The sequence below is a fragment of the Saccostrea echinata genome, unplaced genomic scaffold (assembly GCF_033153115.1).
Source record: "Saccostrea echinata isolate AGI-Se365-2 ecotype Australia unplaced genomic scaffold, CSIRO_AGI_Sech_v1 ptg000056l, whole genome shotgun sequence".
In the NCBI taxonomy this organism is placed as follows: Eukaryota; Metazoa; Mollusca; class Bivalvia; order Ostreida; family Ostreidae; genus Saccostrea; species Saccostrea echinata.
In genome coordinates this window covers 9366682-9392896 of record NW_026889805.1, presented here as the reverse complement: position 1 = coordinate 9392896, position 26215 = coordinate 9366682, and the positions used below count along the sequence as shown (strand labels likewise).

At 33.2% G+C, this 26215-nt stretch overlaps 2 protein-coding genes and 1 long non-coding RNA gene across 3 annotated transcripts in view; all 3 read left to right on the top strand.

Annotated features, from left to right (window-relative positions):
- Nucleotides 1-21533, top strand: part of LOC133173725 (uncharacterized) — a 94942-nt gene extending 73409 nt beyond the window's left edge. Inside the window, exons 6-8 of the mRNA XM_061308745.1 lie at nt 20816-20898; nt 21017-21110; nt 21254-21533. Of these exons, the coding sequence (XP_061164729.1) occupies nt 20816-20898; nt 21017-21110; nt 21254-21495 (419 nt within the window). The 3' untranslated portion in view covers nt 21496-21533. The remainder of the gene's footprint in view (nt 1-20815; nt 20899-21016; nt 21111-21253) is intronic.
- On the top strand, nt 8044-8388 carry LOC133173726 (uncharacterized). The gene is made up of 2 exons (XR_009719066.1): nt 8044-8075; nt 8254-8388. It is a non-coding gene; the product is annotated as an uncharacterized LOC133173726 (long non-coding RNA).
- On the top strand, nt 11224-15103 carry LOC133173724 (uncharacterized). The gene is made up of 2 exons (XM_061308744.1): nt 11224-11669; nt 14003-15103. Exons 1-2 carry the CDS (start codon nt 11492-11494, stop codon nt 15046-15048), a joined length of 1224 nt encoding a protein of 407 aa, XP_061164728.1. The 5' UTR covers nt 11224-11491; the 3' UTR covers nt 15049-15103.
- Nucleotides 21534-26215: the final 4682 nt, after the last annotated feature.

Genomic DNA, 26215 nt, shown 5'->3' with positions numbered 1-26215 from the left:
ACCAGGAGGGGACTGGAGATGGATTAAAAATGGACAAATGACCAAAATGAAGTACAATGCCTTTGGAGCCGGAGAACCCAATGGATCTGAAAAAGCTCCCCAGGACTGCATGTTCTTTTATGCAGGAAATCGCTATAAATTTTACAGTGTTTATTGTGACAATGGTTCATATCTTGGTGGCTATATCTGCGAAGCATGAAAATTGTCAAATTGTTTATAATACAGCAAAGTGAAATCATTATAACATTGTTTTCATTTTTACATGTATACCTGGTATATGAAAACCGCATGCAAATCCGAACATGATAGTCGTATTCTTCCCAAATTGCAGCATCTATCTAAGTTTGGTCATTATTTGGTTTCTCGTGGCTTGAAAATGGATCTTATTCAGATATTTAAAACTAAACTAAGGAACATCCATGAATTTTTTTTATACGCAAACTTTCGTTTTTCGATCAATGTAGTATGTATGATAACTGGAGGATTCAAATGTTACAGTTAATACAACAAACTATCCTACTTTAGTAGTACTTACTTCTCATTGGGAAGAATTTACCTGCTCTGGCCGATATAACTTGATCAGTAATTCAATAAATAAACATCATATTGAATATCTAAAATAAAATCCTCTTAAGTGTTCTTGTTTTTCTCTCAACTATAGTCCCGCTGAACATATCATAGTGATGTAAATATAGTAAAAATTAACGACCTGGAAGTAATCATTCCCAAGTCCAAAAGACAGGGAGCTGCGATCTTTCAAATGGTGACATCACTTCATTTCTATTATAAATTCCGTCGAGGATTATGCCAGACGATGGGCGAAATATGAAGTGGAAGACCTAGATACTTCGTCAGAATAGATTAAGTATTTTTGAAGTATGTTAAAGAATCGTGTTAGAAAGTTCAAAAGTCATATACAAACCATCTATCCTTCTATTTTCACTAAATTGGAAGAAAGACTGCATGAATAATATGTTATGGTACCAGCAGACACAGATTGTAACAATATCGTCTTTGTTTGTAAGGCTCATTATTAAAACGGTATTTAAGAAGAACTTGGTTTTACTTCTACTTCTGGAAAACAAACTTTTACTCCCTCGTTACTTTCAAAGGATAAAATTCTTTAAAATCACGTTTAATACTTTTAACATTCCAGTCACCGAAAGTAAATTCTATTTACCTTTCCCTGTATTTTTCTTTTTTATTTTGTTGATTTGTTTTGTTTGGGGGGTCTTATGTTTCGGGAGGGGGTGCTATACTTTGTAAATATAGCTATAGAAATGTAGGAATGAAATATTTTTTCACTGAAAATTAAATATTTGTATGTTTTAATGAACCAATTTACAATAAATTATTTAATTAAAATATGGATAAAAGAAATAAATGATGAAATAAGTATATTCCCATTTGTATTATTTTACTACAAGAGCTTCGCCACCAAATGCTCAGCACTCCCTTTACATATACATAATGTCGACACAGTACGTGTTAACACTCAATATACAGAATGGAAGGCACTACTTGTGTTCTGTATCAGAAAATGCAAGGTTAAGTGTTCTTGTTTACTTTAAATATAGTTAAGCCTTTTTTGTTGATCTTGCAATATGAGTGTGTAGCTGATTCTTAAAAAAAGTTTTTAAAAAAAATTTCTACTTTGAAATTAAAATATTTCATATTAACAATTATTAGTATTTTCCTTGGATTCTTCCTTGTGGAAATACTTTAAAATGCATAAAATTTTTGCGGCGGATTTGATGCTTTGCATCAATCTTGTCTATATTTTGTGTTTGTTTTGGATAAAAGTTACCGTATTGTGCAATAAAAAAAACTCATGCTTGTAACTAGAATCTAGATACATGACAGCGGGTACATCAATCACTTAAATTTATTTAACACTAGATGGAAAACAATCAGCAGATTTCTGTTATGTTACAGTGTTAAACAAGATGTGTTTGTGAAACACTGATGCCCCCCTATGGCAACTAATAGCAAAGGTTAAAGTTTCTCAAATGCAAATCAAATATGTTGGTACCCAAAGTAAGGTCTTGTCTCGAGGAACATACCTGTGAAATATGACAGCCCTAGCAGCAACCATTGAATAGATATGGAAAAGGTTAAAGTTTTTCAAAAGTAAGTCAAACATCAAGGTCAAGGTCAAATGGTAAAAAATAATGGTGTCTAAGGAAAGGCCTTCTCACAAGGCCTTCTCAGTTATCCAAAGGAAGGTCTTGTCACAAGGATTACATATGTGAAGTATAAAAGCCCTAGCACCAACGATTCACAAGTTATGGCCAAGGTTTAAGTTTTTCAAAAGTAGGTCAAACTCCTAGGTCAAGGTCAAAGGGTCAAAGTGGTTGGTATCCAAAGGAAGGACTTGTCACAAGGATTACATATGTGAAGTATAAAAGCCCTAGCACCAATTGTTCAAAAGTTATAGCCAAGGTTAAGGTTTTTCAAAAGTAGGTCAATCTCCAATGTCAAGGTCAAAGGGTCAAAGTTGTTGGTATCCAAAGGAAGGACTTGTCACAAAAATTACATATGTGAAGTATGAAAGCCCTAGCACCAATTGTTCAAAAGTTATGGCCAAGGTTTAAGTTATTCAAAAGTAGGTCAAACTCTTAGGTCAAGGTCAAAGGGTCAAAGTTGCTGGTATCCAAAGGAAGAACTTGTCACAAGGATTACATATGTGAAGTATAAAAGCCCTAGCACCAATTGTTCAAAAGTTATAGCCAAGGTTAAAGTTTTTCAAAAGTAGGTCAAACTCCTATGTCAAGGTCAAAGGGTCAAAGTGGTTGGTATCCAAAGGAAGGTGATGTCACAAGGATTACATATGTGAAGTATGAAACCCCAAGCATCAACCATTCAAAAGTTATGGCCAAGGTTAAAGTTTTTCAAAAGTAGGTCAAACTCCTAGGTCAAGGTCAAAGGGTCAAAGAGGTTGATATCCAAAGGAAGGACTTGTCACAAGGATTACATATGTGAAGTATAAAAGCCCTAGCACCAATTGTTCAAAAGTTATAGCCAAGGTTAAAGTTTTTCAAAAGTAGGTCAATCTCCAATGTCAAGGTCAAAGGGTCAAAGTTGTTGGTATCCAAAGGAAGGACTTGTCACAAAAATTACATATGTGAAGTATGAAAGCCCTAGCACCAATTGTTCAAAAGTTATGGCCAAGGTTTAAGTTATTCAAAAGTAGGTCAAACTCCTAGGTCAAGGTCAAAGGGTCAAAGTTGCTGGTATCCAAAGGAAGAACTTGTCACAAGGATTACATATGTGAAGTATAAAAGCCCTAGCACCAATTGTTCAAAAGTTATAGCCAAGGTAAAAGTTTTTCAAAAGTAGGTCAAACTCCTATGTCAAGGTCAAAGGGTCAAAATGGTTGGTATCCAAAGGAAGGTGATGTCACAAGGATTACATATGTGAAGTATGAAAGCCCTAGCATCAACCATTCAAAAGTTATGGCCAAGGTTAAAGTTTTTCAAAAGTAGGTCAAACTCCTAGCTCAAGGTCAAAGGGTCAAAGAGGTTGATATCCAGAGGAAGGTCTTGTCACAAGAAATACACATGTGAAGTTTGAAACTCCAAGTACCAACTGTTCAAAAGTTATTGCCAAGGTTAAAGTTTTTCAAAAGTAGGTCAAACTCCAAGGTCAAAAGGTCAAAGTTGTTGGAATCCAAAAGAAGGCCTTGTCATAAAGAATACACAAGTGAAGTTTGAAACCCCAAGCACCAACTGTTCAGAAGTTATGGCCAAGGTTAAAGTCTCATAAAATTTTGCAAAAGTGGGTCAAACTCCAAGGTCAAGGTCAAATATGATGGTACCCAAAGAAAGGTCTTGTCACAAGGAATACACATGTGAAATATGAAAGTCATAGCTCCAACCAATCAAAAGTTATGGGCAAGCTTAAAGTTGACAACAGACAGACAAACAGACAAACAGATAAACAGACAAACAGACAGACAGGACAAAAACAATATACCCCCGGGATCTTTCGATCCGGGGGCATAAAAATTCTAAAATTCATTAGTTTCTCTTTTCTTATCAACTCTTCTTTTCCAATTTCAATAAAAACTGTATTTAAACACTTCAGTCTGTATCATGTGATTCCCCAAATCTACAAATATACCATTTAACATATATATATATATATATATATATATATATATATATATATATATATATATATATATATATATATATATATATATATATATATATATATATATATATATATATATATATATATATAATTTGGTTGATTGATTGATTGTTGTTTTACGTCCCATTCGAGAATTTTTCACTCATACAGAGACGTCACCATATACAGGTGAAGGGCTTCAAATTTTGACCTTTACTCAACACTTACGGCCATTGAGCAGTGAGGGATCTTTATCGTGCCAACGCCTGCCGTGACACGGGACCTCGGTTTTTAAGGTCTCATCCGAAGGACCCGCAACTTTCACTTCAAAGTGCCGAGCGCATGGCGAAGTAACAGTTGCTACGCATTTTATATCGACTTAGGTCAGTCGCGGCCGAGATTCGAACTCACGACTTCCCGATCACGGAGCAAGCGCTCTACCAACTGAGCAACCGTGAACGGTATATGAAATGGTTGAAAGTACGTACATTGTTTAGTCGATGCGTACGTCACATATGTGTGCATAAAAATAAGATTCATACAATCACATATTTACATGTTGTCACGTTAATTTGTCGCTAAATTTAATTTTATATTGCGTTACTTTTAGATATTTGCATCTCGTTATTTTTATCCCATTTCAAAGTTGGATGAAGGTTGCGGCCAGGATGGCGTTCGTTCTGTGTACGTTGATTTTTGTTGTGTACTACAATTTGTCGCCCGCGTGAAGCATGGTTAGAGTGTTTGCTCTAGAGTCGCGGTGTAAGGAGTTTACCCTTAGGTTGCCGGTTCGAATCCCACTGCGGGAGACCGGTCCTTCGGATGAGACCGTATAAAAAGAGATCCCGTGTCGCTGTAGGTGCTGGTACGTTAAATATCCTCACTGCTCAATGGCCCTGATTACCGAGTATAGGTAAAAAAAAATTCCAGCCCTCTATCGGCAAGTGGTGGCATCTCCATATGAGTGAAAAATTCTCGAGAGGGACGTTAAACAACAAACAGATAATTGGGAAGGGTTGTTCGCTTGGCCAAGGTAAAAGAATAAGATTGGAATTAAATATCGGTACTTTTGTTTTCTAAAGAAAAGATTTTCATTCATTTTTGTATACAGTTCTAATTTAACAAAATCTCAAACCATGAAACTAATGTTAAACTTCTGGAAATTTTATACGAGGGATTACTGCTTTATTTTCTGACCTTTCACACCGTTAATTGTGATACTTATTCATGTATTGTAAAATTCCCTTTACCCTTTATATAGTAAACTGTTGAATGTTTCTTACGCATTTTCTGTTATTTCAAGGTAGCGGAAGAATATCACGTGTATCAAAATTTGTATCCCTGCATACATAGGTGAAAAGTGTAGATGACCATTTCATGTTCAAGGTAAAAATTGTTGTTACAGCAGCAAAAACAAAGTGTGTGCAGACGAAGCTTTTTATTGTTTCATCAACTTATTTGCCTCGTTTTAGAAATTGTTCGAACGTACACTGTAGAGCATGCTCATGCGTATCGAGTCATCTAATCATCATAACTATGTACTAAGTTAGTTTGTTTAATACCCAGGAGTAGAGAGGAAAATTTCCAAAGAATTAATGCATTTTCACTAAATAATCAATAGAAACCCTCTTCTTTCAACAGAAGCCCTGACCCAGGGGCCATAAAATTCACATTTTTGAAAGAGCATATGTCTTTAGACAGTGTCTAAATACCTGCCAAATATCTCATTGATATCTCAATTCACAAAAACGTTATGCCCAAAAATGAAGCTAAAAATGTCAAGAGTGCAACACTTTTTGTGACATTTTGAAAATATATTTTTTTTTAAGATCTGTGAAATAAATATTAATTGTTTGTGGTGGTTATAAAGACTTTCCTGATAATATTCAAAGTATTGAGCTTTAAATGTAGACTGTAACAACTTTTAATTGTTTGACCAAGTTGTGGCCATTGCTGAAGTTGAAAAAAATGTTATACTGTGTCAGGAGTGCAACAGAAAAAAATGTAGTGTTGCCAGAAAAAAACATCAATTTTTAAAAATCTGAAAGAAAATTAAGTCAAAAAAGAATTTTCAAAGTATAAAACAATAACTGATATACAATTCAAAATTTATACTAAGGCTTATGAGAATAAGCTAAGTTTATGTTGAAAAGAATACCGTAACTTTAACATCTACCAGGTTAGGTTCTGATAGTTACGTTTAATTTGTTCAACGATTCTGATTGGCTGTTATTTATAAACTAGATTCAGTGGCAGAGTGGATTGTAAACAGAAGTCTAATATTTATTGCCCGTTTTCCACGGTCTTAAAATTCTAATTGTGACTGCGCAGTACAGTTAAGGCTACACATGAAGATAATATGGTAATGAGGTCATAATGAGGTTTGACGTCATGACAGTTGCTCCGCCTTGATAGATCCATATAAGGAAATAGAGCTCATAAAAGCTATTTAATGATGATTGCGAGAATTTGTAATGAATGTCTGTATTTTCAGGTTTAAATAAATAAACATTAGTGATTTTCTCTTATATAGTAACAACGCGTCTTCGAAATAATTCTCTTTTTATTGTGTCGTTTGGCTGCATTCGGCTTCAGTCAAGCGCTTGCACTCGGTGACACGGAATGTTGTTTACATCTAAAAACGTGGCGACAGCAGCTGAGATATGCACTGGATAAATGCAACAATCAGACAATCTTTAAAGAGAATTGGGATAAAATAAGAGACCTGGGCCTTGTTTATCTTTTTGATGAGAAGATGATGACGTTATTTCGGGAAAACATGGAAAACTGAGACGATCCGCACTACCTCCCTAGGTCCCTTTGTGTTCATTACGGTGTGTATGTGCATATGTATTAACATGTAGACATACTATTCTTTACATCGATGTAAAATAACCGTGAACATGTACAATAAGATGTATTGTTACAGTCCGTCACAAACTACAATGCAGTGCCTTGTGTGTAACCCCCCCCCCCCGGGCCCCCCTTCCCACACATAAACAAAACACACACATTATGAAAGTTGCACACTTTTAAACATGCAATGATGTTGTCCTTTGGCATACATGTACAAACATGTAACATAATATAAGCACAGCACGTCATGATATCAAATAGTATAATTTAGATGCAGTCACACAATGTATTTGTGAAGTCAAACTGCACAGTGTACAATGTATGTGCACTGTACATACAACAGTATAAGACCCTATAAATTTTAATTTATACCTCTGGCAATCAAAAATATGTGAATTTTAAGATTTCAGTTTTTACCAGTGCTTCATATTTTAAATTCATCATAGAACTTTTACTATCTGTATCACTAGGCTGTAAATTTGTGGAATTTCTACATTAATGTAATAAAATGTTTGAATTTTCATTTGTCTGACTATATGTACATTAAGTCAGTCTTATATGTATATACATGTATTTATGTTCTGTTTATATGTATAATTCTTTTGTCATTGTAGCTGTCACAGAACTGGTTAAAACTGGAATTTACATCAGCTAGAACTATCAAAATAGATGCATCAATTTCTCCACCGGGTATGATCACACTAAAGCATTTCACATTAATGTTATGGTATGCCAGTGTTAAATATTTTTTTAATGTTGTATAGGTGAAAGAATTAAATGTTATCTCTATACTATTGATTTTTTTTTTACTTAAATTAAGTATAGCTACCAATTCTACTTTTGCAAATGTCGTAGGTTTCAATTTCCCAGAAAAGTTTTGTATCAAAAGTTTGTTTCCATTTATTTTATGAATTTCAGAAAATATAGTATAGCATGGTTTGTTTTGTACAATGCAATGTCATTTCATTCTACAATAGTAATCATTGTGTTTCTCACTCATTACATATATATTGTGTTGTAGCTACTCCCAAACAATTTGAACAATTTATTCAGGCAGCAAGTGTTTCCACCAATAAAATAAAAAGGTATGCTCCATATAAGCTCTAAACCATACATATTCCTAGCAAGATTATTGAAATGTTTTGATAATAAAAACAGTAGAGTCATGTATATGCTTTCCATGTTACTCAATGCATTGTTTTGAGTATCACTTTTTTAAAACACCAATGAACTTTCCATAATGGTATTTCATTTTGTTTTCAGAATTGATTTCATCCAGAAGAACTGTTTGAACTGTGGACTGTTTGAAATATTTTGCACCTGCTCAGAAATCCCTTCACAGCCTGCCTTTGAATTTGAAAAGCTGTTTTTAATTAAATAAATTTTCTAGATAAATAATACTTTGAATTTTTAACAGTACAATGGTGTGAAAGTTTGACGGCTGTTAAGATTTGAATATCTTTACTTGAATGTATTCTGACAGGCGCGTAACTGCCTATACGCAAATAAGCATATGTGTACACATCGTTTTTAAATTTAAAAAATGGGATTTGGGGGGGGGGGGGAGATTTGTGAGAAGAGAAAAAATATCAATACCACCCAGCAAATATTTGTGTTTCAAATTATTTTATCTCGTACTGTTTCGATTGAAATTCAAATTTTATATTACCATGTCTTTATAAAAAAAATTGAAATGTTTCATTAAATCATTGCCACAACCAAATAAAACATTATGATTTATTAATTTGTAATTCTTCTACAACACACTGATAATTTTTTTTAAAGATCTTTGAGAAAATATCAACCATTGAATGCTGTGATCCACTAGAATATGATTTGAAATGTAACATTATTTTTGTTAACAATTGAAGTTAATTATATTTGTTGCTGAAAGTTAAAGAAGAGTAGATGATACCAATATATCATTTTAAAAAATATTCAGCCTCTACAGGTACAATAAATTATTTAACTTTGTGTTAAAAACAATGTGAAGTACTATGTCTTGTATTTTCTAAAGAAAATCGAAATGACATGATTTTGAATGAAATATTTGGTAAAACCCATGAGCTTCCAGGTACCTCGCCCCTACATTTAGGTCCTCATCAGGGCTTCGCCCTGGACCAACGGGGGGTCTCAAAGCGGACCTCAGCCGTTCTCTGCGTACATTTCACTTCAAATCTGGCTACGCGCCTGTCTGTGCTTTTGGGTACCAACAAGATCTTAATTTCAGCATGTATATTGTGTTCACCTGAGGCCTGTTCAACAGAGCGAACGTTCGCGAGCGCTCGCCAAAATTCCTTATCTGTCCAATAGAAATGTTCGCGAGCGATCGCGAACGTTCGCTCTGTTGAACAGGCCTCTGTTCTTTAACAGCTATGTTTCTTGATTACAAAGTTTTACTATGATTTTCTTGTTTGTGCATGGATTGATAATAACTCAAAAATATGAGACTAAAGCCCCCCCCCCCCCCCCCCCAAATGTGATTTGTGCTAAATACCCAAAGAAGTAAAACCTGATGTAAACACTGTTTAATAATTTATTTTTTTATATGCAAGTAAGGTAAATGGTATCAAAGGAGCCAGAGGCAAACTAGTGATGGGGAGGGGGGGGGTAGATCTGTAGAAAGGAAAACAGGTTATTAAATACAGGAGTAAGCACCCCAATCCCTTCCTCCTGTTCTTAAAACTTTTAATGTAGTCTAGAATCCCTAAACAGTTGAAGGTTTGATAACTAAAATAATCACACATGTATTAAAAAAAAAAAAAAAAAAACAACTGAGTTCTGTTGGAGATATTATTTCTGTGTGTCTAATGGGGAAGAATAAATATTTTATCATTGATAGCGGCTGTCTATTTTGTATTACAAATTATTGAATCTTTCAATATTTTTAACCATGGGCATTTTCCAATAGACCGTTTCACGGTAACTGCGGTACTGCTCTTTTGCAGGGCAAATAGTTTGGTGAAAAATGACGTAAAAGTAATTGTTAAATATACGTCATTTAATTATATCTCAACAAAAACTTCGCCAAACGTTCTTATTTTGCCCTGCAAAAGAGTAGTACCGCAGTTACCGTGAAGGGGCTAATTGATTTACATGATGTTGCGGCAAATTTTAGGCCTATTGTTGACGAACGGAGGAAATGCGGTAGGTGTCAAATACGTCTTGTGTAGCGTATAAAAGAACGAAGATATATAAAACAAAGTAAAGTCAAGGATCTTTTTTATACATACCGATTTGATTTAATGAAATAAAGCCCAACACAGTCCGTATATAGGTATTATTTGTTCAAAATTTGCGAGGTACACAAACTCTATTAAGTACCACAGAGTTATCTCCCATGCTGGGTCAATGATGCGTTTGAAAACTATATTTAGAATGATTGTGTTAAGATTTCAATTTTTAATCAAAAAGTGCAAGGGCAAGGCGACAACCCAAGAGGTAGGTTTTTATTTTAAATTCTTTACTTTATTGTATAGTTTTTAAAAAGTGATGCTCATTTCTTTGTAATTCATTAGGCAATTTAAAATTTCCGATTAAATGATGAAAAATACCTTATTTTTGAATACTGGTGTTTGTTTTCAATGAATAACTTAAATATCTCAGAAATCTGACTGAATGAGCATCAGTTCTTCGATAGAATAGATACTAAGGGACACAATGAAACATTGTACAGTTCAAATATTGTATGCCTTGCCCTTGCACTTTTTGGTTAAATTTGACATTTCATATTTTGACCTAAAATCGGAGCTCACGTGACTGTAGAGGGTCACATGATGACAAAAAATACCGATGTGAAAAGCGATGGACAAACTCTTCATAAAGCCATTAAGATATTTCAGATAGAGTTTCATACTAAAAAATAAGACGGTTGAACTTTAAGTGTCTCGTTTTTGGTGCCTTTTTATAGAAAATGTTGCCTTAACTGTACTGCGTGTGCATTGCGTGTACAGAATTATGTGAGATATGTGAACAATTTTAATACATAAGGTGTATGTTTCCGTGATTTATAAACTGTAATCGTAGTTTGGAAATCAGAGACAGTTATCTCACGATGGCGGATGGTAATTCAAGACCGCGCACTCGCCAGCGTCCATTACAAAATATGTCAAGTCGATGGGACGCTACTAACGTAAACAATTGGACAACTACACAGTTTCAAGAATAACTTCTAAAATTAAACATTCGTGTCCCTGCTAATATTGGAAAGGCGACTCTTAGAAAACTCTACTTGGAAAATGTAAACAGAACCCCAACGGTGAGAGAACGGCGGGAAAATGACTCGTCCCAAAATAGTCATCCTGATGAGCTTCCTAATTCCTCGACAGAAACACCCATTGTGTCCCAGTCTGAAGAAACTTCCAATATCGGAACATCTACTCATACCGAGTTTACCGACCAGACCGTCCAACGTGCTCAAACGCATATGAATTCGGGCTCGGAATCCTTGCGTAACAATTCCAACATGGCCGCCAGTGTAAATAATTAAGTAATCAGCGGTATGCTGAATACTATGAACACAATGCAACAAACCGTTATGGGTCTACAACAGACAGTGCTCCGACTGATGTCAGATAAGACGGGAAATACAGGAAATAGCAACAATGACACGGGTAATTCACTGGACACGGCGTATGCGGCCATGAGGAGCCAGACTGTCCCAGCAACTCAGAATACAGGTGGGTATAGATTACCTCAGACAGAATTTGGTGTCCCCTCTGAAAACCTAACGCATTTAGACATTGTTGGGGATAAACTCAGAAAGAAGATATGGGAGGGGAAAGACGTGAATTTAGCAGAATTGCTAATACCCAAATATAAGACGGAAAAGACGAAGAATATCACAATAAACTTGTTAAAATATGAGGATCCTCGACCCCATACACAATTGACTATAGCCGAATTTATTACTGCATTCGGACGATACAAGAGAGTCATGTGTCAAAAGTACCTGAAAGGCAAGTTGAACTGTTCAGGTACGAGGCTAACATAGTGGATATTCATAACGTTTATGGTCAAAAGTTCTATGATTACCATTGCCAGTTTTCTGCCAGAGCAGCCACAGCACTAAGAGACCATAATGTTAAGGTGGATTGGTCAGTTAAGGACTTGAATCTTATGATGATGGTGATGGGAAATACTCAAGCCAGTACCTGTAATACATGTTCATCAACCTTACACATGTCTGCTTTCTGTCCAAAAATATCTGAAAGTAGAATTCCAGTGATTACTTCATCTTCGTCACAAAACCCGAAGTCATCATCAATGGACAGATATGGACGACCAAGGACCATAATAGATGGGAAAGAAGTGTGTAATAACTTTAACGAAAACAAATGTAAAAGACAAAATTGCCAGTTTGAACATCTGTGCACAACATGCCATTCTAAGGACCATGGATCCTCATTATGTAAGAATGTTTCCAGAGTCCAGCCTAAGGTTGGAAAAAAAGTGACTAGAAAACAGGACAATGATGACAGATGATCTCCTAACAACGCCTGTAAACATTAAAGTTTTAACACATGAACTTTTCCATCATCCTGACAAAGAATTTGCGAAATATTTGTGTGATGGTTTTACTTATGGCTTTGATACTATGATTTCTAATGCAGATGCTGATTCAGAAACCTTAGAATGTAGAAATCTTCTGTCAGCTAGAAATCAGCCAGAAATAGTAGATAAATTAGTGAAGACAGAAGTGGAGAAAGGTTTCGTGGTAGGTCCACTAGAGTCACTTCCATTCCCAAAATACAGAGTAAGCCCAATAGGCGTGGCAATTGGGAAATATTCAGGGAAACCAAGGCTTATCATGGACTTATCATCCCCTCATGATAACGAGCATCATGCCAGTGTCAATTCCATGATAGATAAAGAAAACTGTTCTCTGTCTTATGTTAAAATAGATGACGCCATACGAATTATTCAGACTCTAGGACGTAGGACCACTATGTGCAAAACAGACATTTCCGATGCCTTTAAACTTGTACCGGTTCTACCCGAACAGTGGCATATGTTTTGTTTCAAATGGAGATCACAATATTATTACTATACAAAATTATCATTTGGTTGCAGATCAAGTCCAAAGATATTTGACAATCTTTCACAAGCAGTGTGCTGGATAGCGTATAACAATTATGGAATCAAATATATTCTACATCTATTAGATGATTTCATCACATTCGAACATCCTGAAAATGACGGTGAAACAAACATGAATTTGTTGTATCATATCTTTCAAACTCTGAATAGACCAATGGCTCTGCATAAAACCGAAGGACCTACCACGTGCTTAGAGTATTTAGGCATCATTTTAGACTCACAGTTAATGGAAGCCAGACTCCCAAATGAGAAACTCCAAAGAATAACAGAATTCCTTCACAAATTTCAGTCACGCAAATCTTGTACGAAGAGAGAACTTCTGGGCCATTTGAACTTCGCCAGCCATGTCATCCTCCCAGGAAGGTCTTTTGTTTCCCATCTTATTGCCCTATCCACCACCGTTAAACAACTGCATCATTACGTGAAAATAAACGAACAATGTAGGGAAGACATGCAAATGTGGCTGAGTTTCTTAAGCAATTGGAATGGCATTAATCTATTTTATAGCATGTCTCAGATTACATCAGAGGAACTAAATCTGTATACAGATGCTTCTGCAACGGTAGGATATGGAGGGTTCTTTAAAGAAAACTGGTTCTCCGAGCCTTGGACAGATGAAGTTAAACAATTATGTGATAGTGATACAGAATTATCAATTGCTTTCTTTGAATTATATCCCATTGTTGTAGCTTCCATTCTCTGGGGTCATATGTGGAAGAAACAAAGAATAGTTTTTATGTGTGACAATTCGGCAACGGTAGCAATCTTAAATAAGGGAAGATCAAAGTCTGTACATATTATGCCGTTAATGAGACGATTAACTCTTGTGTCTGCTCAACATAATTTTGTATTCTCTTCAATTCATGTTCCTGGTAAACAAAATACTATAGCAGATGCTTTATCACGTTTACAGATTTCGAAGTTTCGCAGTCTGGTACCCAGTGCCCAAGAGCATGCAACCAAAGTACCACCACCCAAAGGTGTTTTGTGGAGCTCGAAGACATAGTACAACAATTATGGACAAATGCCGTAGCACCAAGCACAAGATCCACTTATAGGTCTGCGTTCCATATGTACGTTCAATTTTTATTGATGTCATGTGCCATTTCTAGTGCATATACTTCGGACATCCCAGTGACTGAAGACTATTTGATATACTTTGTAGCTCACTGTGTTAGTAGGCTTAAGCTAAGCTTTTCAACCATTAAGCTGTATTTGTGCGGTATTAAATTTATATGTCTTGAAAGCAACATTGCTTACCCAGATGTCACCAATCTGTCTCGACTTAAAGCATTGTTAAATGGTGTCAAACGAATGCAGTTACCATCTTGTAAGCTAAGACATCCTATATCTTTTGACATACTGAAAAAAGTTTGTATATATTTTCGTAGAACAGAAAGTTTTAGAAATCTTATGTTAGAAACTGTATGTACTATAGCATTTTTTGGTTTTTTAAGGTGTGGGGAATTTACCATTAAGGATTCTTTTGACCCCACAACAAACTTATGTGTTAGTGACCTTAGTGTTCTAGAAAGTTGTGTATTGTTAAATCTTAAGATCTCAAAAACTGATCCTTTTAGAAAAGGAATTACAATTAAACTGTTCCCCACAAGCAACATAATATGTCCATTTTCAATATGTTGTAAATATTTAAAAGCACGCTGTTCCTTGCCCTTTTCAGCCAAGCAACCATTATTTGTAAATAGCGATGGAAATGCTCTAACAAGAACTGAATTTATTTCTGAACTTAAGCATGCTCTTAAATGTATTGGATGTAATTCAGATGTATATAATGGACACTCATTCAGGATAGGGGCAGCAACCACTGCAGCTGCTGTCCATATGGAAGACCATTTAATCAAGGTGTTAGGTAGATGGTCTTCTGATGCTTGTTGTAGATATATTAGAACACCAGAAACTGTTTTACGAGAGGCACAAAAGTCAATGACAACTGTTTAATACCTTGTCACCTGACACTTATTTTCAGTTTTAGGTTTAGTTGACCTTTGTCAGATAATTGCATACAAATTTCGTTGTTTTTTTTTTTGCATTAAGAACTTTTATGTTTTATATTAGGATGTACATGTATATCATTTCTATTCAGTATTATTAATATTGCATTTTTGGGGGCACTCAGCTTCATTTCGATTGCAACAACATTCACCTGAGTTTTGGCCATCATTTAATAATTTTACCATATATATAAATTATTAAATTTTAAACCGGTCAAACATGACTGGTCTCCTATGCTGCTACACCGAGTTGAGTTTTGTCTTGGAAGTTGAACCTCAATCTCAAAGCACACCAGTTTCACCGAGTTGACTGGTACATATATCTGTACCTTTCTTCCGGCTCTTGGGACTGGTTCCGCTGTTTTGAGGATAGGGTTTTTTAACTGATTAAAACTATGAGAAGCTGAGTCTGCCCCTATTTATGCCAAAGTATATATATGTATTTCAATGTTATTTGATGTTTTTGTATTGGAAGTTATTTGTGGAATGTTTTAATGTTAGACTTAGAATAAATGTTTTAACCTACTATACTATTTTATCTTTTCAACATAAATTAAGGCTTATGAGAATAAGCTAAGTTTATGTTGAAAAGAATACCGTAACTTTAACATCTACCAGGTTAGGTTCTGATAGTTACGTTTAATTTGTTCAACGATTCTGATTGGCTGTTATTTTTAAACTAGATTCAGTGGCAGAGTGGATTGTAAACAGAAGTCTAACCGCCACCACCCCACCGCATCTCCTTATTTTTCATTTTCATGTAAAATGCTTATTATATATTTTCATTCCCAAATTGGGTAGACTCAGCCTTTTATTCATCATTTAATAATTTTTTACCCATGCTCTTGATCAGTAGTGCAACATATATTTGAAAATTATTGCTGATCAAATATGAATAAATGTTAAGAAAAAATTGATGAGTAGAATGTTTTTGGTTGACCTCAGTTGCGTAGTGTTTGTCCTGTGAAGGAAAATATATTATAAGATATATTTTATCTTCTAAATATATTTATATTCTAGCTAGTTTTTTGACATTATAAGGGAATAATTCAAGGTATAAAGCCAAATTGAAATACTTTTATGTGCTTTAATTATGAAGTTTAGGACCAAAAATTTTGCACAATTTCGTTACCACTTAATGTTGCCAACACTTCATGAATTTTTGTGTTCTGTTCAACAAAAAAGTGCAACAAAACTGTTTATAATTATCAATGATCTTCATCTATCTTTAGTAAAACATAAATTGAAAAAAAAAAGTGTTTGATACTATTTGATATTCAAAACATAATGTAAATGATAAAAAAAAATATCAAAACAACAAACTGATTTACAACCTAAGAATGGGTAATTGTGTGTTATAATTTTTAAAACAATGTTAAATAAAACTGGATATAAGAAATCAGGAGTGTATCACAATAATGTAACAGTCACTGTGGGTCACTTCAAAATCTCGTAATTTTTGGTGGAGAAGACTTGTATGTCAAAATTCTCTTTTGGCTTAAATTTAAAGAACTTACTTAAATGGACAAAAAAATGTTGGGGGGGGGGGGGGGATTTTATTGTTTTATATTTCTCTCGTATCAAAACTTTTCAAAGCAAAATTGAAAATTTTTTTTGTAAAATAACAATCAAAAAACCTAATTTTTTCCCACATATACAAGAGAAGAAATTCAGTCAAGGTTAAGATCTAATCATTTATATCCCTGATACCATTTTGAAGCATAAAAAGCTATAATTTCTTTTGATTATGCTTTTTAGGAAGTCTTTTAGGATATACTGATATTTTCCTTCTTTAAATACAGTTTTACTAATAAAAATTCTGAAATTTTTTTATCCAAATATCTATTCTATTGCAACTTCAGGAAATTTAACTAGAATGCATGTACAATTTAATGATATAAGTGAAAAATAATTTATGGGTAGTTGAATTTTTTTCAAAAAATTTCAATTTGGCGGTCATTTTTTTAAATTCACCCTTCTGTTTATGTAGCAAAAAATCTTAAAGACTGAAAAAAAACTCTTTATCATATATTAAGAAAAATCAATATTGTGTCGTGTGGATCAAACTCTGAATATATAATTGCTTTCTTAGGGACAAAGTAAAATAAATATTTTTAATAAAATTAAGAAAAGTGACTTAGGTGAGCGTAAAGAACTGATATTTTGGCAACTTAATTTGTTTGAGTGTCTGAAGGAAGCAGGGTTAGTTTTGATTTTCCTTGCAATTTTTATTATCAATAAAATTCAGCTGGGTTGTCATATATGATTTAAAATCTTGCTTCAATATTATTCTTAGTAGTATAAAGGACGTTTATATTGATGAAATTTGATAATGATACAGACATTAAAAAGAAATATGAGAAGAGCTATGACCAGTGCGTTTTCATTTAAAAACATTTTTTTCTTGGTAAAATTTAAACACTGGTCTGGCATTAGTTACCGTTATTGTGTGAGGCAGAGAACTATGAAGATCCTACTGTGCGTTTTCATTTTCATCGTCTTTTCATCAGAAGGTAGGCTGAATGTGTCTATTTCAAACTCACAAAAGAAGGTACTTGTAAGTATTTTCCTTAATTCAAATGGCGGTACAAGAAGCTTTTCTGTGATACTTTTTGAAATGCAAGTCAGTATATACTGCAGATCTGTAGCTCGCTAGCCTGAATAAGCTTGGATGGTCGTAAATTTTAATTTTATCATACCTGCGAGCTACAGTTCTGCAGCTAGTCGGCATATATACTTACATTTACCTTAAAAGAAACGTGAAAATGAAAGTTACTTAATGAATTTTGTAAAAGAAATCGCCTTTAAAAACCTTATCATTATAGATTCATTTTTTACATGTGAAACGACAGCCATCAAAAGACAATGGGCTTCTGAAGTTACATCATTTTCGTCACAGTACAACCTGCCAGGGTAGACTCACTTAATTTCACTTTGTTTTGATTCAAATTTCTGTTGTATTCTACTTTAGTCTCACCGTAATACTATATATATATATATATATATATATATATATATATATATATATATATATATATATATATATATATATATATATATATATATTATATATATATATATATATATATATATATATATATATATATATATATATATATATATATATATATATATATATATATATATATATATATATATATATATATACATTTAAGAACACATTAATAGCAAATACAAATTATGTAGATACTCAGCGAAACAGATATTGGGGAAACCTAATGTATATCCTCGCTATGGTGACATTCAAGGGACATGGGCACAGGGGAGCGGACAACGGAATGCAAACCAGTTTATACAGGTGCAGTTTTATATCAAGAATTAAGTTAAATATGACAAAGTATATCTAGAGCGATTCATTCTTGTCACCGGTTATTGTTTTCTTCCTTAAGTCCAGGACATAAGAAAGTGTAACAACCGTGATAGACTTATATAATCAACGACTGAAATTCTTCTTTCTATTACAAAATTAAAGCTAATATTAATAAAACTTGAGTTACAAATTCATTTCTTTCATTTGTTTATCTTTTTTTCTTAATCAGGTCAAATTTCCAGAGAAAGTTTGGATAACTAAGGTCAATATATATGAAACTTTTCATGCTGGAGCTGTGAAGAGAATTTTGGCGAAGAATAAAGAAAACCAGTGGGTTGAAATTTTTAAGGTTTCACATGCACAGTTAATCAGGAAGTCCAGGATATTCTCCCCTAAAATCAAAGTGAGTATATATTATGTTTTTAAAAACAGTAAGTGAAATGTAAAAATGAAATACAATTTAAAATGTAATGATCTTTTTCTCTCCTTTACTCTCCTTATTCGGCATCGTTTAAGTAAGAAAATAAGAAATACCAGATTTAAAAAAATCGTTAATATTCAAATATTTTACATAAAACTTTAAATTGATCATCATTCTTTTTAGAAAATGAATTTTCCTGTAAGTGAGTTGAGAATTGAAGTTGATTGTACTGTCTCTCGGTCAGTTGTAGAGATTGATGCAATTGAAATCGTTGGAGGTATTCGTTTTAATCATGATACAGCTATTTGATAAAGTTGCTAAGGTTGAAATGAATTGCTGATTATTATAAAATATTTTTTTAAGTTTTTCAATATTGTTCAAATATTGTTTTGACTTAAAATCGACGCTAATAACTAAAGTTTGATAAACTGAATTGCATAGTGTAAAAAATTTGAACTTGACGCATAGACTCGAAGGATACAGAATATTGAGTACGCAAAGACAAGACTTTAAGAATAAAGAAAAGATAACTTATTGCAAAATGTAAAATGAAATCCAATCTTTTGACTATTCTAGTTATAGAAACGCCAAATCCCAGATGTTTTGTAACGTATGCTTTGTTACAGCGCACTTTGAAAAATTACGCACTTTGAAAAATTTTTTCAAAGTGCGTTAAATTTGGGACCAAGTTACGCACTTTGAAAAAAAAAATCTTTTCGAAGTGTGTTGATATCGACCATATTAACGCACTTTGAAAAAAAATGTGCACGGCTTGGTCAATATTCTTGCAAATTTTAGGTGTGGTACGTAATTTTTCGGTGATGACGTCACTTCACGATCTGAGATATAGACGTTTTAAAGATTTTTAGGGGTTGACTTCTTCCCGAAACTTCTCGTAAATGTTATAAAAGGGAAATGTGTCTTTAAGAAATAATGGAGGAATGTTTGTTTAATAGCACAATTTTGTTTCTTTTTTATTTTATCCAGTCTGTAATAAGTTCGGTGGATGTAGGGGTCTATAAGTGACTTAAAGCATCGCATTTTCCTTAGGGAAAGGGAGCAATTATGATTTTTCCATACCATACTCTCTCTCTCTCTCTCTCTCTCTCTCTCTCTCTCTCATATATATATATATATATATATATATATATATATATATATATATATATATATATATATATATATATATATATATATATATATATATATATATATATATCTTTCATATTCATTTTTCTATCTATTGTAAACATTTATGAAATAGTGGCTGATTCATTTATTTGATAGTAAGAAATATAAATCTTAGCCACACTACTCACTCGACTCAAATTTTTACCTCGTTCACTACTAACTTTTCTCAAGTAAATCTAATAAACAAAAGTTTTGCAGTCAGACTACTTCTAAATTTGTAATTTGATATCATAAAAAGGCTAGACATGTAAAATAGCATGTTTTAATTACACTGTAAATGCCTTTTTTTTTTCTTCAGAAAATCTTTTCTCATTTTTTCCATCTATTTTACATTAACTAAAATTTATTGAAAGTATATCAATCTCATACCAGTTATATAAATACATATATTTGGATAGGAAAGATGAAGAGTTGGGCTAAGGGACTTTCTACCTGTCTTCTCCTCGTTCTCGATGAGGATAGATCAATTCATAAGTTTTTCAAAAGAAATATAACAAAATAATGCTGTCTCTTACTAAAATCTAAGTCCAGAATTTTTGTTTTAGACATATTTTTTCAAAGTGCGTTAGGTGTCTCTAGGGTAAAAAATGTTGATATACACTCTTAACGCACTATGAAAATTTTTTTCAAAGTGCGTTAATTTTGTCCCAAATTTAACGCAATTTGGAAATTTTTTTCAAAGTGCGTTGATTTTTTCAAAGTGCGTTGCCACAATGCTTGCAGTTTATTTGACTTCAATGGTTAATTTAGTATACATTCATTTTTAAACAGATGATTGTCCTAGACAGTTTCAAAAACTCGGGGATTCTTGTTATCTGATCAAAAAAGATAAAGTGTCAGCAGACACAGCATTTGTAAGTAGACAAGGATTGTAATTGAACATAATAAATGATAGCAAATAAACTTACATGTAATTTACTTTTGATAAAAAAAGATTATTACAATACTTCACTTTTCTATTATATCCTAAAGGCGAACTGTTTAGAAACTGGTGGCTACCTGGCTAACTTTGAAACTCTAGAAGAGGCTTTGCAAATGAAAAAGCTTTTAAAGAAAATGAATACAAGTAAGGAATTTATCGAAACACAATTTATGAGTTTCTACTAATCATACATTTCTTATACAATTCACAATTCACTTACTTATATGGATTGGAAACATTCTCATTCTAAAATTTCATATTTCATTTTTCTTGGACTTTTAAATCAGGAATTCACTTTTATGTTGGGGGAAGAAACATAAACAGAAGAAAACCCGGGGGAGATTGGAGGTGGATCAAGCACGGACAAATGACCAAGATGACATATCATGCCTTTGGTGCAGGAGAACCCAATGGATCTGACAGGTCTCCACAGGACTGTATGTTCTTTTATGCAGGAGAACGGTACACGTTCCACAACGTCTTTTGTGATAATGGTTCATATCTTGGCGGTTATATCTGCGAAGCATGAAAATTGTCATATTGATTATAATACAACATATTGAAAGCAATTTATCATTGTTATGTTTATATATATATATATATATATATATATATATATATATATATATATATATATGACTTATGGCTTTAGGAGACCAAGGAGGATATATTTTCTGGCTTAGGGAGACCACTGGATTAAGGCGACCTTTTTCGGTCTCCCTATTATTTTGACCTCATCAGTATTGCAAATGTCTTTTTATAGATAAATAAACAGTCTGTCATTAAATATTATTAATCTTTAACTCTGTTATTTAACATTCAAAAGTTGTCTAATTTCTATCATCTTCCCTAAAAAAGAAAAGAATTTATAACCTACGTATAATTTCAAAGGATAATTTTTCTGCATTTTGGAGACCATGAAAAACATGCAATTAAACAAAAAATCTAGCATATATATTTTTTCCGCTTTTGATTTGTTCAAATGAGTGTTTCTTTAACTTAGTTTTCCATGTTTTATGTTAAAAACCTAAAAAGGAAAAATATTGTAAATTTATGAACCATGTTTTGAATTCTTAGCAAGTGCTTTCCGTCATTTGTTCCGAATACCATCGGAATGCCCCTTCAGTTTTCAGAAAATGACCCCTGAACACCATGGATGTTGAGAAATTTGGGTAAGTAACTAAAATGATACAGTAATAAGTTGTAATTAAGAATACACAAGACAAACATTCGTTTGTTTTTTGTTTTTGTTTTTTTGCCTAGTAATTTAGCTTCCAAGAGAAAAAGTATGATTTTAAATAATCGTTAGACTATAGTTCGGTATATAAAATCCTGAAGGAAATTCGAAATAAAGTTAAATGATAGGCCCCTATATTTTTTAATTCTTTTATGCAAGTCCACAAACAAATTAAATATTTTAAAGATTAGGCCGAACGTTGAAAAAATAGTCTCGCAAGTTGACGCAGCTATTTCTAGCTTAAACATTTAAATTAAACTTAATTTCTGTAAACATCATGCAGGACATGATCATCATGACATAGTATAAATGAAACAGACCCTGTAAGAAAAAAATAGCTGTAATTTAATAATTGTTTATTAATATAATGTGGTCCTCTGCTAATAGAATATACAGACCCTGAAACGTGCTACTACCCCAAAAAAGCGTGTGACTTTCGTGCGCTTTTCGTTTCGTGCAAACCGTGTAGCGTTTCGTGTAAACCGTGCAGCGTTTCGTGCAAACCGTGTAGCGTTTCGTGTAAACCGTGCAGCGTTTCGTGTAAGCTCCAAAGCGTTTCGTGCAAACCGTGTAGCGAGCGTGCGAGAAGCGTGTGAGAAACGTGCGACTTTCGTGTAAGAACCGTGTGAGAAACGTGCGACTTTCGTGCAAGAATCGTGTGAGAAACGTGTAGGATTCATTCGGAACTCATTTTATTTTAAATATGGCTACTGATGGATCAACATGTCATTCTGTGTTGTTTGTAACTATTATTATTCGAATATATTATACCGGTGGTATTTTAAGAGAGAAAAAACTACGGAAACGACAAAATAAATTACTCGGTAATGTATTACATATTTGTTTGATTTTCTTTCTTTTTTTATTTAAATAATGAAGGAAAAAAAATATTTTCAAAGTAATTAATTATACGCACATCAATTTTAAGGTATTTGATTCAATACATTTTTTAAAGGGAGCAATACTGAACATTATTTTAAAAAAAAAAAAAATCATCAATAATCCGGTCTTGTCCTTGCATTCATTTATTTGAATCTCTTCATCATTTTACAGTTGTGGTATATAGATATTACAAAACCATATGGGTGATTAATGCAAAATAATAAATAGATAAGGCAGGTGTGAAATATAAAATACTAAGTTTAGTGCGTTGCTATAAATGTGAAGTATGGAAATTCTAGGCCGGGGAACACAATTATTTTTTTTTTCCTTATAAACGAACATAATTTTCTTATATTACAAGATTGTGATACAAATAATTTTTAAACGATGAGTCATTTATAGTCTTTTTATGCATAAAATTGGTTGATTAATAATTGTCTTATAAATGAATCATAATTCACATGCATCGGCAAATACAAGGTTAAATATTTCCGGGGGAGGGGGGGGGGGTGTTCAAATGTAAACACAAACTTTGAGTTTTTGTTATTAACATGTTCTTATAGATAATTTTCTTTTTAAAAAATATTTTTTTTAGGGGTGCGCCTGATGCACCCCTTAAAAATGTATTGAATCTTCTTTACACTTCCGACACTCTTCTTACGACTGTGATCAAGGTCATTTACAACAGCGATCACGGGCTCCGCTTGCCGGGAACTGAAAACTTGTTCTGCTACATGTACATGTATTATCTCTTGTCAATCATGGCTAAGATGACACCCGACAATAACGATTAATTTTTAATTCGTGAAATTTAATAGTTTTATTAGTATTTAATGGATTTTATTTCTTAAATTTATCCGATTCTCTGTAAACAGTGAATTAATTTGCCAGTGTATTCGTGAATAATAAAATGTAACGAAAAATAATCCGGATTAATTATATATTAGTTGATTTATTAATCACGCAGTTCTAGGGCATATTTTTTTAGTTTTTAGGACACTGGACATGTATTCATGTATATTGAATGTATTGTTAAGAGCCACGACTATTGATTACATTTTTTTTTTTGTCTAGCGGGATTTGAAATCAAGGATTTTACAAGGTGGTGGGTATATTGTGTTTATTTGATAAACACAATGCTTCAAAATGGAGAACTATAGCATTACAATACCTATTCCCCCGGCTTCTCTACCATATTACATTTTAATGATAAGTCAAAGATTGATTCTGTAATGAAGCGATATATTTACATGTACCATTCTAATTAAAGTGCAGTTAATGAATAACATGTATCTGGTCCCGCTGGAGACATGGATATCCTTTTTTTTTCTTAGAACGGGCATTTGTTTCTATAATATTTTTTTTTCCCTATGGTATACTTACTGAAACAAGTGCCAGTTATATTTAGCCATGAACAGAAGTAAGATCTCGGTAATCTACACCCCCCCCCCCATCCTGCACAATGTTCTTTTTTGATTTAGTGTACATTTTGTACATTTTACCTTTGTAAATTATAAACAGAACCTAATTCAATCAAATGAAAGTATTTATTTACTACTAGGTAAATAAAAAAAAAATGAATAAATCAATCAATAATAATAATAAAAAGAAAATGAAAGAAAATCAATCCGTTTACAGAAATCATACACAATTCAATCAATATTTTTTTCAAATCAATAACTGGGTTTATTTGTCAGTAATAAAACGATTTGTTAATATCAAACTATAATTGTAAAAACATTGAATGCTGTAAAGATTATGAATTACAAATATAATTATTTTTTTCAGTACGTAATTTAGAGTCTAGTGAAAAAATTTTGTACATACACTATGATAGGCATTTCACATACTCATTGACAACTATAATATTAATTAAATACAACTTAACATTGTGTATTTTTATCTGTTAATATAGTACTGTTGTAGCGAGTTCTAATCCTAACTTAATCTGAATGATTGCAATTCTTGACTAATCTTTGATTAATCCGTAATTTACTTAATTTAAATAAAGTCCGAGAGATTCCGAATAGAAAATCCAGATCGAGGCCAAAACGTGCGAGAATCGTGTACAAAGCGTGTGAGAAACGTGTACAAAGCGTTTCGTGCAGGCTTTCGTGTAAACCGTGCGGCCTTTCGTGCAAAGCGTTTCGTGTAAACCGTGTAGCGTTTCGTGCAAACCGTGTAGCGTTTCGTGTAAACCGTGCAGCGTTTCGTGCAAACCGTGTAGCGAGCGTGTACCGTTCGTGCAGCGTGCGTGTGGGGTAGTAGCACGTTTCAGGGTCTGTATATGCTGACTGTAAAAAAAATCTGAATCAGGGTGAAGCAGATTTGATACAATACATGGCTGAAGGAACGGGGGGGGGGGGGGCAGGCCCCCTGTAATTTTGCTGAAATTTAGGTATACTATAGAAAACATTGCTCCTTTATGCTCGGGCCCCCTCAATAATAACCTCTGATGATCTATTTTTCTTTTGCTTTTGGGCCCCCTCAATAATAACCTCTGATAATGTATTTTTCTTTTGCTTACTAAAAATTTTTTGGTTTGTAGCCTCCCCCAACCTGAAACTGAAAAATGTTGTTTGGTTGTGCTCACCCCCCCCCCCCTCCCCCCTCCAACTAAATTAAGTACGGGCCTATTCTCCATCCCTGAGGTTTTCTTTCACCAAAGAAAGATTAATTGGTAACAGTTCAGATATATATAGCAATATTTACGGAAGAGAATATTCTCGTTTAATTATGAAGATGTGACAGTAACTCAGTCAAAGCCACAGTGAGTGTAACATTTATTTAATATTATTGTTAATGTTTACAAATAGTGAAATACTGATACTGTGAAATTTTAATGGATATATAGAAAATATAAAAGTACAACCATTTATTGTAAATCACATACATGAAAAACTTCTTTTTTTTCAAGCAATTGGAAATTCTTCATTTTTTCATGAAATTATTTTATTTCGTATGTATGATAATTTATTTCGTATTTTAATGCAGTCAACAAATCATTGCCGCAGCCTAGTTCCCTTCATTATTTTCAGCAGTTCAGTGACAGAGATAAAATGATCATTTGAGGTTTATACCCCCCCCCTCCCCACCAAATGAAACTGAAAAATGTTGGTTTTGGTCCCCT

What these genes read in the sequence shown, in the direction of transcription:
- LOC133173724 (XM_061308744.1), top strand. Translation starts at nt 11,492, where the DNA reads ATGCTGAATACTATGAACACAATGCAACAAACCGTTATGGGTCTACAA. An exon ending in CCCAGCAACTCAGAATACAG is followed by an intron (nt 11,670 to 14,002) that starts GTGGGTATAGAT and finishes TCACGTTTACAG; the next exon opens with ATTTCGAAGTTTCGCAGTCT.